General features: G+C 43.0%; 1 protein-coding gene and 1 long non-coding RNA gene across 2 annotated transcripts; both read left to right on the plus strand.

The window, feature by feature from the left end:
* Positions 1-401: 401 nt before the first annotated feature.
* On the plus strand, positions 402-1,853 carry LOC139197530 (uncharacterized). Its single transcript, XR_011582983.1, has 3 exons — positions 402-578; positions 675-832; positions 1,635-1,853. It is a non-coding gene; the product is annotated as an uncharacterized lncRNA (long non-coding RNA).
* A 5,712-nt stretch (positions 1,854-7,565) lies between these two features.
* Positions 7,566-8,516, plus strand: LOC139197508 (uncharacterized). The gene is made up of 2 exons (XM_070825083.1): positions 7,566-8,054; positions 8,145-8,516. Exons 1-2 carry the CDS (start codon positions 7,566-7,568, stop codon positions 8,514-8,516), a joined length of 861 nt encoding a protein of 286 aa, XP_070681184.1.
* Positions 8,517-12,929: the final 4,413 nt, after the last annotated feature.

Below are 12,929 nucleotides of genomic sequence, written 5' to 3' on the forward strand. Positions count from 1 at the left end.
TGTGCTAATTTTTTATTTATGTTTTTCAAGTATTGATTAGACCATAATTAGTTTGTGTGATGACATTTTCATTGTACAGTTATCTTTTTGTTTCTTTATTGCATATTTTACATGGGTTATTATCTATTAAACCAAACAATTATTTATTTAATTTTAAAAAACGTATTCTATTTAAATACATAGTATTTATTTATTTATTAAGCCAAACAATTATTATTTTATTTTTTTAAATCGTAACAAAATTTGGGGGGGGGGGAATTTAAAATTTTGGGAGGGAATTTGGGGGGATTTTTACCGCCATTTTTTTTATGTCGATTTTTATTTTTAAAAAATGTTTATGTCGGTTTTAACCGATAGTAATGAAAATTTTCCACATTAAAACCCCTCCATCTCTTCCTTGCACTGGCTTTCTCTCTTCCCCCTTCCTTCCCCCTTTTCTCCTCTCCGCATTTCCTTCTTCTTTTTATATTTTTTGTTGAGCATTCTCCCTTCTCCTTTTAATTTACGAATAAGAGAAAAACCAGAGCAATGTTGGAAGACGAAGAGGGAAAAAACCCAAATCTTATCTCATCAATCAGGTACATGCAATTTTTTTTTTCTTCAGAATTTTGGTTTTGGGTATTTGAAGAAATGGGAAAGATGGGATTTTTGGAATGTGTGGTGACGGAGAGCAGCTGAAACGTGGCCAACGGCAAGATATGGAGGTCGTTTTGGAGAAGAAAGACGATGTTGATTGGGCTTACAAAGGCGAAGGGGCTGCTAATGTTGTTCTCGCTTACACCTGATCCTTCCTCTCTTTTGTATGTTTCACTCTACCCTGAGCTTCAATCTTGCATTTTAATTTGGCCTAATCGGATAAATGCTCCCCGTGGTCATAAGGTATTCGGATGATAGCCCCTGTGGTAAAAAAATTCGGATTTAAACCCCTGTGGTCTAAGTCTGTTAGGATTTATGCCCATCTGTTAAATAATGGTCACGTGGCTGCCACGTGGCTGCCAAATGTCTGCCACGTGGCAAAATAATAATTTTTTATTTTTTTTTTAAAAAAAACCTGAATTTTTACAAAAAAAAAAAAAAAAAAAAAAAAACCCAGAACCTCCCCCCCGCCCTCTGCCCATTCCCCCCTGCCGTCCTTCTCCTTCTTCCTTCTTCTTCTTCCCGCCGGTCTCCCCGCGCGACTCCTCCCTCTCCCTCTTCCTTCTTCTTCTTCTTCTTCTTCTTCTTCTTCTTCTTCCCGCCGGTCTCCCCGCGCGACTCCTCCCTCTTCCTCTTCCTTCTTCTTCTTCTTCTTCCCGCCGGAGCCCTCTCCCCGCGCCCTCCTCCCTCTCCCTCTTCCTTCTTCTTCTTCTTGCAGATCTGCGTTTTTTTTTTTTTTTTTTGTAAAAATTCAGGTTTTTTAAAAAAAATTAAAAATTAATATTTTTGCCACGTGGCAGACATTTGGCAAACACGTGGCATATATGTGTCAGCCACGTCAGCATTATTTAACAGATGGGCATTAATCCTAACAGACTTAGACCACAGGGGTTTAAATCCTAACAGACTTAGACCACAGGGGTTTAAATCCGAATTTTTTTACCACAGGGACTATCATCCGAATACCTTATGACCACGGGGACCATTTATCCAATTAGGCCTTTTAATTTTTAATTTTAAGGAAAAAGTTGAAAATTTGTAGTAGTTTGTGAAGGGAGTTGGAATTGGGTATTGATTGTTCTTATTGTCATGCTTAGGAAATTTTGTGTCGTTTCCGTTGATTGTGTAAATGTTTGATGTTTGAATGCTGTGTGTGATTTGGGATCTCCAGGCTTTTCTTCATTCTTCTATTTATGGAAGATGTGGGTTTTCTCTTCTGTGTTTCTGTTTTCTCTTCCATTCAAGCTCTTCCTAACCTTATGGCATGCGTTCTTCTGAGTAATCTTGGAGAATCCATTACAAAAGTAGCACAGGATGCTCTTGTTGCAGAGTATGGCCAAGAGAAAAATATGACTGGCTTCTAGTCTTAAGCATTCATGGCAGCAGCTACTGGTGGAATCCTTGGCAACTTAATAGGTGGATATTTCTTGATGAAAACGCTGCCCAGAACCATGTTTCTTTTATTTGCAATTTTAATCTCTGCTCAACTTGTTTGGATCAAAACTTGAACTTTGGGCTCAAGAAAAGAGCTGGCCCAAAAGGAGGCCCGAAGGGAAAGACAACCGAAGCCCAGTCAAAGCCCAGAAAGCAGAAAAGGCCTTTTCTGACTTGGTGCAGCTCATAAAGACCACTTGCTTACCTACCCAAAGGCCAAGTGGTATAGACTGACCAGCTACACAGCCCATAAAGTACTTTATGATGGCAGTACATGTAAAATAGCTGATGAGTCATCACCCTTCAAACCGCATTCGGGCAAGGTTGCTGCTACAGGAGACCAAGCCGAGTTGTCTATATAAGAAGAAAGAGAAACCAGGAATAAGGACACTCAATCAAACAAACAAATGCAAGCACAAACTCTGCTCAAAGCCAGATTTGCCTTCAAAACGAAGCTGTAGTCAGCCCAAGCATTCATCCCTCTCGGGACAAGCCTTCATCCCTCGCGGGATAAACCTTCGCTCAAACCCTTGTAATAGCTCTGCTACCTTGTTCAACCTTGCTGTATTATCGATTCATCTTTTGTAAATCTCTCCCTCTCCCTGAAGCTTTCATACCCTTGATAAACCACAAAGATAGGAACCTGCAAGACAACCAGACTTGTCCGACAAGGTTAAACCTTGCCCGACCTTCTTTGTTTTTGTCTTTTCATTCATTAGCCTAGCAATATGTTGTATACTTCCAATTATATTCAAGTTATTTCTAGCAAGATGACTATTAAAAGGCTTTCTCAGTACTGGGATCCGATTTGAATATATCTTCAGTGTTCAAACCAGATCCAAGTTCTAAGCCCTCGGGCATGTAAATCTGATTAGTTAAAAGTCCTTAGCCTTAAGGCATAAAAAAGAACCTTATGTGGACTTAACCCATCCACGATAATCCTTGATAAACGAGAAGTCCGAAGTTACTTGGGGCGCAAGTAATCGACCTACCTCTTAGTCTTATTTCAATTACATTATGATTATCATAGAACGCTTAAGCATGGGAAGGATTCTAATAGGAAGCCTCAAGGCCTACACCTAAGGCCCCACAAAGGCACCTATTTGGATTCATTCCGTTCTGCGGTCTAGAACGTTTAAGTGTAAGAACGAACTCTAATAGGAAGCCTCAAGGCCTACACCTAAGGCCCTACAAAGGCACCTATTTGGGTTCATTCTACCTCTCGAACTCGGGTAATCAGAAGTATAATAGTTATAAGACTCATGCATGCACAAGAACAAATATGATGTGTTTGAGCACAGGTTTAGTTATTGATAGGAAGCCTCAAGGCCTACACCTAAGGCCTCACAAAGGCACCTGTTATAACTAACACGGTTTCTCGGGTATATACATATACAACCAAAACACGACATCCATTTCACATCTGCCATACTAAAGATGGCAGTGGCACGCCTGAGCACTTAAAAGTTAACCTTGATTGTGAGCCTCAAGGCCTACACCTAAGGCCCCACAAAGGCACCTCTCAAAGTTAACTTTGTCCTTCTCTTTCAGCCTTACCCGACGAGCCTTGCCCGAAGAGTCTTGCCCGACAAGACTTGCCCGACAAAGCCCTACAGTGAAGCAGAAACCCGACAGCAGCCCTCAACCGGCGCCAACCTCCCGGGGAGCTGTGTGCTCGTCGGCCAGGAAACATCCCCGACGGAAATTCCTGACGCGAACATAGTTTTGGCACGCCCAGTGGGACCATCATTTGATCAGAAGATATATGTCAAAATGCCAGAAGATTTGCAAACCATGTTACTACAAATGTTGCAAAGATTGGAGAAAGCTTCCACAGGCTCCAGAAAAGAAACAGACCTGGTTCCTCCCGAGGGAAAGAGACTTAAAACCAGCCCGCTAGAAGAGTTGGTGGTAAACAAACCTGTAGTTCCATTTTCAGAAGCCCCTGTAAATATGATTAATATGGCATGGGTTGAGAAGGGAAAAGAAAAAATCACAAGGGAACCAGAGGAAGAAAGATTGGCTCAAAAACCTATTTGAGGGGTGATTAAATCGCCCGAATATCCAAAAGCAGCCATAATCAAGGGGATGGTTATGTGTAGTAAGTGCCAATGCGAGTGTGAGCTCGAAATTCCCCCAGCTGGAATCCTCATTGATCATGAACTGATCAGGAGGAAGGAAGAAGGTGAAATGAGGAGAGCCCACGAAAAGATCAAGCAGGCTACGAAAAAAGACACTTCCCGAAGCGTTTTTCAACGATTAGGAGGTGATTCCCAACCCAAAGCTTTGTCAGAAGTATTTCGAAACCATGAGGCTTCTGAAGAGGCAGAAGATATGGAGGCCAAAATACGGAGGGGTACATATCATCCTCAATATGGCCAGATGGGAAGGGAAATCAAGAGGATGGATGGGATAACAAATCCTGTCAGAAAAGAAAAACCTGCCCACCTCAGGCGAAAATGGTACGTAGTCGGAAAGAACGAACAGCCTACCAAACAAATGGGAGCCTCCATGGTCAGAAGGGTTTAAAGGCAGCACAAAGCTTACATGAATTCCCTGAAGACCCCCGCAACATCCGAAGCCTCCAAAAATAAAAAATTGGAGAAAACATCATCTGGGGGAAATAGTCAGCTCTGCTGGAGAAGTAAGAGAGAGGTGGAAAAGGCCAATAGCAAGACGGAAGGCGAGGAGAATCACGTGCCGCAGAGCCAGCACCCTGGGAAGTATCGGATCTTGAGGAGAGCTCAAGAAGATCTGGTTATGGTACCAAACCCCGGGTGGAAGCCAGAGCCTATTTGCGTTGGAGCTGTTTCATCTAAAAGGATACCACCTTCCCTGCCCTTGGTGGATCCTTTTGGTGAAGTTCCAAAGCAAACGCTGTATGCGGGCATGAATCAACAGAAGAGGGCACCAAAACCACTACTTCCAGCTGATGCAATGGCCTGGTTGGACGAATTCATGGACCAGATTGGGGGCAATAAAGAAGATATGCCCGAGCCTAGTAATTTTCATATCAACATGGCATATGTATTATCCGCCATGTTTGGTGCCAGACCTGATCAGCCCGCTACTATGGAGAATGATTACTTGACAACTGAGCCAATGATGGCACATGTCAATGTGGAGGTAGTCGAAGGAGGAGAGTCGGGCAAGGCTGAATCCACTGAAGCGTTCAAAGATAGTCCTTTCAGGATTTACACAGACGAAATGGTGTTTAGCCGCCCGAACAGCTCGTTGGCCAATCATCTGAAGCCCATATATGTTGCTGCTCATTTGGAATGTGTGCCCTTCAAAAGAATTCTAATTGATTGGGGAGCAGCTGTTAATGTGCTACCAGCCAAGCAAATGAGGAAAATAGGAAGAGGCACGGAGGATCTTATTCCCACAAACCTCACGGTCTCTAACTTCTCAGGCGCTATCACCAAAACTCATGGGATATTGCCTTTAGAAGTAGATTTGGGATCTAAACAGATCATGTTGGCATTCTTTGTGGTGGACTGCACTTCCACTTATGGGGCCTTACTCGGAAGAGATTGGATCCACCAAAGCCTGGCCATACCCTCCACTCTTCATCAACAAGTGGCTGTTTACCATGAAGCGGGCACAGAAGGACCAGGCTTTTGGGAGATGGTAGAGGCCGAATCACGGCCATTTCTCCCCACAGCCAATGTTGCGGAAGCAAGTTTTTACAACCCCAACGTAGGAATCTTGAAGTGTTCAGGAGCTGACGAGAACGGCCGCCCTACCAAGGTGACGGCCCAAAAGCTTTTGGAACAAGGAATGCTCCTTACTAAAGAGGAGTGGGACATACCTTGTATCCTCCCAAATCCCCTACACCATCAATGACTGAACAAAAGAAGAAAGATCAGGTAACAGTAGTCAAATCCCTGATTAAAAGACTGTTGGTATATGGGAAGAGAAGAAACCAAGAAAGGGAGCTATTGGACAAAGAAGAGCAGGAATGGCAGGTGGGAACTTCAACCAGCCAGCATGAAAGCAAGGAGGAATCTTGCAAAGAAGAATTGGAAAGGGCCATTCAAATGACCGAGTGCATTTATGACCTAGATGGGCCAAATGACTTGCCCGAGAGCCCGGAGTTAGTCGAATTTTTGTGTGCAAAACCTGATAAGCCACCACCAGAAGTCCAGGATCCTCTGGAAATTATTGATCTAGGAATAGAGGAGGATCCAAGACCAATACAAATTAGTGGTTTATTGGGGGTTGATGATCGGGCGAAGATTATCTGCCTTTTGCAAGAGTTCAAAGATTGCTTTGCTTGGCATTATACTGAGATGCCAGGTTTAGATTCAGCCTTGGTGGAACATAGAATGCCCATCAAGGAGGGATACAAACCTGTTAAGCAAGCACCACGAAGGATGTCAAAGGAGATAGAAGAAAAGGTCAAAGAAGAGATTGAAAGGCTAGTAAAAGCTGGCTTTATCAGACCAGCCAAATATGTAGAGTGGTTAGCCAACATTGTACCCGTTTTAAAAGCTGTAACAAAAGCAGTACGATGTTGTGTGGATTACAGAAATATAAATGGCGCTACACCAAAAGATGAATATCCCATTCCCATGGCCGATTTATCCATAGATGCAGTAGCAAAACATAAAGTCCTATCTTTTATGGATGGGAATGCCGGGTATAATCAAATAAAGATGGCTCCAGAAGATATACACAAAACAACTTTTAGGTGTCCCGGTCATGTGGGGGCATATGAATATCTGGTCATGCCATTCGGGCTCAAGAACACTGGTGCAACTTACCAGAGGGCGATGAATGCCATCTTTCACGATCTGATTGGCCAGAGCATGGAGGTATACATTGATGACATAGTGGTGAAGTCCAAGACAGAAGAACAGCATCTGGAAGATCTTAGAAAAACATTAGCAAGGATGAGGATCCACAAATTGAAGATGAATCCAAAGAAGTGTGCGTTTGGAGTAAGAGCGGGCAACTTCTTGGGATTCCTGGTGCATCAAAGAGGTGTAGAAGTGGACAAGAACAAATCTCGGGCAATAATTGAGTCACCTTCACCCACCAACAAGGTGCAACTCCAGAGTCTACTTGGCAAAATTAACTTCTTGAGGAGATTCATTGCTAATTTAGCAGGCAAGATCCAGCCGCTGACTCCTTTACTAAGATTGAAGGATAAAGACAACTTCGAATGGGGACCACCGCACCAACAGGCCTTTGACACCATCAAGGCCTATTTAACTTCTCCACCAGTGTTGGTGCCACCTCAAAGGGGAAAACCCTTGAAGCTGTATATTTCTGCCTCAGAAAAGTCAATCGGGAGTTTGCTAGCCTAAAATAATGAAGGCGGGAAGGAGCAGGCAGTGTACTACCTCAGTAGAATTCTGACCGAGGTAGAGACAAGATATTCCTCGGTAGAGAGATTATGCTTGGCTTTATATTTCACTGCCAGTAAATTAAGGCATTACATGTTACCTTGTCACGTGCACATCATCGCCAAGACAGATGTGATAAAGTACATGTTGTCAAAGCCAATGCTCACAGGAAGGATTGGGAAATGGATTCTAGCATTATCAGAATTCAGTTTTCAGTACGTACCCCAAAGGGCAGTCAAAGGCCAAGCAATTGCTGACTTCCTGGCCGAGCACCAAGAATCTCAAAGTGAGGTAATCAATATCCCAGGAAGCCTGGAGGTTACTAGCATTTGGATCCCGCCAAGAAAAGATATTTCGGGCAAAGAAGACTGGGTCCAACAAGAGATAAGAAGAGTAGCTGGTCTCTGGATTACTCCTTGGAAATTGTATTTCGATGGATCTCACACTCAGAAGGCTTCAGGAGCGGGGATTGTAATTGTAAACCCTCAGGGAGTTTATCATTATTATTCATTTCTCCTAGACTACCAGGGAAATACTAATAATCGGGCAGAGTATGAGGCCTTAATAATTGGTGTGGAAATCTTGATGGATCTGGGGGCAGTAGAGGTAGAGGTCTTTGGAGATTCAGAGTTGGTAATAAACCAGTTAAATGGGGAGTTCAAGTGCAGACATATTACCATGGCGGGGTATTACTTGGCAGCTACGCAATTATTGAGTTTATAGGATTCTGAGATATCGGTCAATCATGTTCCCAGGGGATCCAACTTAGCGGCCAACGAGATGGCACAACTAGCCTCAGGAGTGCCAATACAGGAGAGAAAATATGGGGTAGATGTCGAGGTCCAAATGAGAAACCTTCCTTCCATCTTAGAAAGGGGATTCAGTCTGAATGTAATGAGGCTAGAAGCCGAGATAGAAGATTGGAGGTCACCTATCATTCATCATTTGAAGGATCCCTCTTCGCCTACAAGCAATAAGGATAGACAGCAAGCAACTAAGTATGTCTTATGGGCGAAGAACTTGCTAAGAAAAACTCCAGATGGGTTACTGTTGAAATGCTTGGGCCAAGAAGAATCCATGAGGGTAATGGTCTAAGTACATGAAGGAGTATGTGGAGCACATCAGGCTGGAACGAAGATGAAATGGTTGCTTAGGAGGTATGGTTATTTCTGGCCCGACATGGAAAAAGATTGTAAGTCTTATGCCCAAGGTTGTGAAGAATGTCAAAGGCACGGACCTCTCCGGCATGTGCCCTCGGTACCTTTAAATCCAGTGGTCAAGCCTTGGCCCTTCAGAGGATGGGCGATGGACTTCATCGGGCAAATCTATCCAGCTTCTAGTAAAGGCCATACCTTCATAATTGTAGCAACGGATTATTTCACTAAGTGGGTGGAAACATCAGCAGTAAAATCCATAACTTCAGCCACAGTCAAGAATTTTATCGACACCAAGATTCTGCACAGATATGGGGTGCCCGAAACTATAGTAACGGATTGTGGACCATCTTTTATTTCAAAAGAAGTTGAGGAGTTTGCAAGTAAGTACAAAATAAAGATGATTCAATCCAGTCCGTACTACCCTCAATCAAATGGCCAGGCAGAAGCCAGCAACAAGATCCTGGTCAACATTATCAAGAGAATGGTGATTGATAGTCCAGAAAAGTGGCATGAAAATCTGGGGAACACTTTGTGGGCATACAGAACTTCTAAGAGGGCAGGAACAGGGACAACTCCTTATGCTTTAACTTTCGGGCAAGATGCAGTGCTCCCAGTGGAAATCAATGTAAGTTCTTTAAGAATTCAAAATCAATTTGGGTTGCATAGTGAAGAGTACATCGAAGCCATGTGTCAAGGAATTGAAGACTTGGATGTAGCCTGAATTGAAGCTTTGAACCAAATTCAAGAAGGAAAGCGAGCCGTTGCCCGAGCTTATAACAAAAAGGTGAAAATGAAGTCTTTCAAGGTAGGGGATTTAGTATGGAAGACAGTCCTCCCTCTAGGAGCTCAGCTCAGGGACTTTGGAAAATGGAGCCCGACATGGGAAGGTCCTTTCATTATTAGTCGCGTTTTGGATAGAGGGGGATACTACTTGGCGGACCTTGAGGGAAACAGGCATAAACATCCCATTAATGTTAAATTCTTAAAGAAATATTGTCCTACGTTGTGGGATGTCAGAGATTGTTATATTGAAGAGGATGCAAGGTAAAGCAAGCTTCGGGATATCAACGTGCAGTGTATATTTATCAATCATTCAAGAAGATGGAAAGACAAGAGTTGCTGAGATAATGTATATTTCATTTCGACAAATTGATGAAATTTACAAAAGATTCAAAGCCGACGTATTACAATCAATTCTCCTTCTGGATGCAATGGTATCTTCAGCTGATTTTCCGATGTCCTCATGGATGGAACCCGATCAGGTGATCGGGTTGTGCGGCCAACATGAGCCTGGTAGAGGATCCTCAGACAGGACCATCACCATAAGTGATAGTGAAGCCCGACTTATCACCGCAACAAGCACGAAGACAAACCTTCGAGAGGAAACCGCCTGACCAGGGGTGTTGGAGATAGCGGGGTGTTTGACTAAGGGTGTTGGAGATAGCAGTCTTTTGATGAAAGCCCTTTTTTTCTCACGAAAAGGGAGTTTTAGGAAACCCCACTCAAAGCCGGAGGAACCCATTTCTCAATTTCTGAACGCTCGAGGAAGATGGAAGAGAAGACTGAAGAGGATTTGATGGCTTGACAGAAGAAATTCCGAACCAGAATTTATAGAGCCCCCAGAGGATAGTTCAAAGGTCGTGAGGAGAGCAAGGGGCACAGGGTTGCCTTCATCCTGCCTAGAAAACACGAAGTTCCAAAAGATTGATATACACGCATGCGGATATTCAATCAATGATGGCGCCTGGGATTCCAACCTTAACATTAATTGAAGGGGGCACTGTTTGGATCAAAACTTGAACTTTGGGCTCAAGAAAAGAGCTGGCCCAAAAGGAGGCCCGAAGGGAAAGACAACCGAAGCCCAGTCAAAGCCCAGAAAGCAGAAAAGGCCTTTTCTGACTTGGTGCAGCTCATAAAGACCACTTGCTTACCTACCCAAAGGCCAAGTGGTATAGACTGACCAGCTACACAGCCCATAAAGTACTTTATGATGGCAGTACATGTAAAATAGCTGATGAGTCATCACCATTCAAACCGCATTCGGGCAAGGTTACTGCTATAGGAGACCAAGCCGAGTTGTCTATATAAGAAGAAAGAGAAACCAGGAATAAGGACACTCAATCAAACAAACAAATGCAAGCACAAACTCTGCTCAAAGCCAGATTTGCCTTCAAAACGAAGCTGTAGTCAGCCCAAGCATTCATCCCTCTCGGGATAAACCTTCACTCAAACCCTTGTAATAGCTCTGCTACCTTGTTCAACCTTGCTGTAGTATCGATTCATCTTTTGTAAATCTCTCCCTCTCCCTGAAGCTTTCATACCCTTGATAAACCACAAAGATAGGAACCTGCAAGACGACCAGACTTGTCCGACAAGGTTAAACCTTGCCCGACCTTCTTTGTTTTTGTCTTTTCATTCATTAGCCTAGCAATATGTTGTTTACTTCCAGTTATATTCAAGTTATTTCTAGCAAGATGACTATTAAAAGGCTTTCTCAGTACTGGGATCCGATTTGAATATATCTTCAGTGTTCAAACCAGATCCAAGTCCTAAGCCCTCGGGCATGTAAATCTGATTAGTTAAAAGTCCTTAGCCTCAAGGCATAAAAAAGAACCTTATGTGGACTTAACCCATCCACGACAATCCTTGATAAACGAGAAGTCCGAAGTTACTTGGGGCGCAAGTAATCGACCTACCTCTTAGTCTTATTTCAATTACATTATGATTATCATAGAACGCTTAAGCATGTGAAGGATTCTAATAGGAAGCCTCAAGGCCTACACCTAAGGCCCCACAAAGGCACCTATTTGGATTCATTCCGTTCTGCGGTCTAGAACGTTTGAGTATAAGAACGAACTCTAATATGAAGCCTCAAGGCCTACACCTAAGGCCCTACAAAGGCACCTATTTGGGTTCATTCTACTTCTCGAACTCGGGTAATCAGAAGTATAATAGTTATAAGACTCATGCATGCACAAGAACAAATATGATGTGTTTGAGCACTGGTTTAGTTATTGATAGGAAGCCTCAAGGCCTACACCTAAGGCCCCACAAAGGCACCTGTTATAACTAACACGGTTTCTCGGGTATATACATATACAACCAAAACTCGACATCCATTTCACATCTGCCATACTAAAGATGGCAGTGGCACGCCTGAATACTTAAAAGTTAACCTTGATTGTGAGCCTCAAGGCCTACACCTAAGGCCCCACAAAGGCACCTCTCAAAGTTAACTCTGTCCTTCTCTTTCAGCCTTGCCCGACGAGCCTTGCCCGAAGAGTCTTGCCCGACGAGACTTGCCCGACAAAGCCTGACAGGGAAGCAGAAGCCCGACAGCAGCCCTCAACCGGCGCCAACCTCCCGGGGAACTGTGTGCTCGTCGGCCAGGAAACATCCCCGACGAAAATTCCTGACGCGAACACAACTTGCAATTTCGTTGAGAATACGAGAGGAATCTCTTGATTTACCACAATTACCAGATGACAGTCTTATAAGAAAACCAATCTTTGAAAGTATCAAGAAACAATTTTATGAGCTGCAGATGGGAAATCAAAAGGAAAGTATAGCTCGTCCTCTTATTTGGATTGTAGCGTCTATTGCCATGGTCCCAGTCCTGTCAGGTTCCATCTTCTGCTATCAAACACAATGTTCAGTTGATGTATGCATTTTCCCTTCTTCTTGACCTTGTATTAGTGAGACAGATCAATGTTAGACTAGGGATTCCAATGAGATGTTTGTCCTTTGTTTTTCGAGGTTGGCAAAGAGTATTGTGCAGTTTAAGATCTTGCCTTTCACAGTACTATTTGCGAATATAAGTCCTCGAGGATGTGAAGGATCACTGCCTTTCACAGAATGCTCAACGAGAAGGAGAAGGGAGAATGCTCTTATGTCATTTTTATTATTTTTATTAATATATTTTCTGTCGATTTTATCCGACAGAAATTCACTTAGTTATATTATTAATATATTCCCTGTCGGTTTTATATATTTTCTGTCGGTTATATCCGACACAATTTCTGTCGGTTTTATATTTTCTATCAGTTTTATATTTACTGTCTGTTATATCCGACACATTTTTTGTCGGTTTTAGAGTATTTTATGTCGAAAAATTCATTTCCTGACGCTGGCAAATCTGTCGCTATAATATCTGCCACTGCATCATTTTCTGTCGGATTTTGCTTAATATCCGACAATAATACATATTTCTTGTCAGTTATCATAGCGCCACTAATAAATGGTTTTGTAGCAGTGCAATCTCATAAAAACATTCGGTTAAAAGCCTTTGATAGTGGCATGCTTGTTCTCACCATTTCTCTCAAGGCTCTCCTTGGCATTGAGACCAGGTTCG

The sequence above is a fragment of the Malus domestica genome, chromosome 07 (genome assembly GCF_042453785.1).
Source record: "Malus domestica chromosome 07, GDT2T_hap1".
NCBI classification, from domain to species: Eukaryota; Viridiplantae; Streptophyta; class Magnoliopsida; order Rosales; family Rosaceae; genus Malus; species Malus domestica.

Excerpts from the sequence above, each read along its gene's own strand:
- LOC139197508 (XM_070825083.1), top strand. The coding sequence starts at position 7,566 with ATGTTGTCAAAGCCAATGCTCACAGGAAGGATTGGGAAATGGATTCTA. Across the intron at positions 8,055-8,144 it reads TCTTTGGAGATTCAGAGTTG|GATTCTGAGATATCGGTCAA; the intron begins GTAATAAACCAG and ends TTGAGTTTATAG.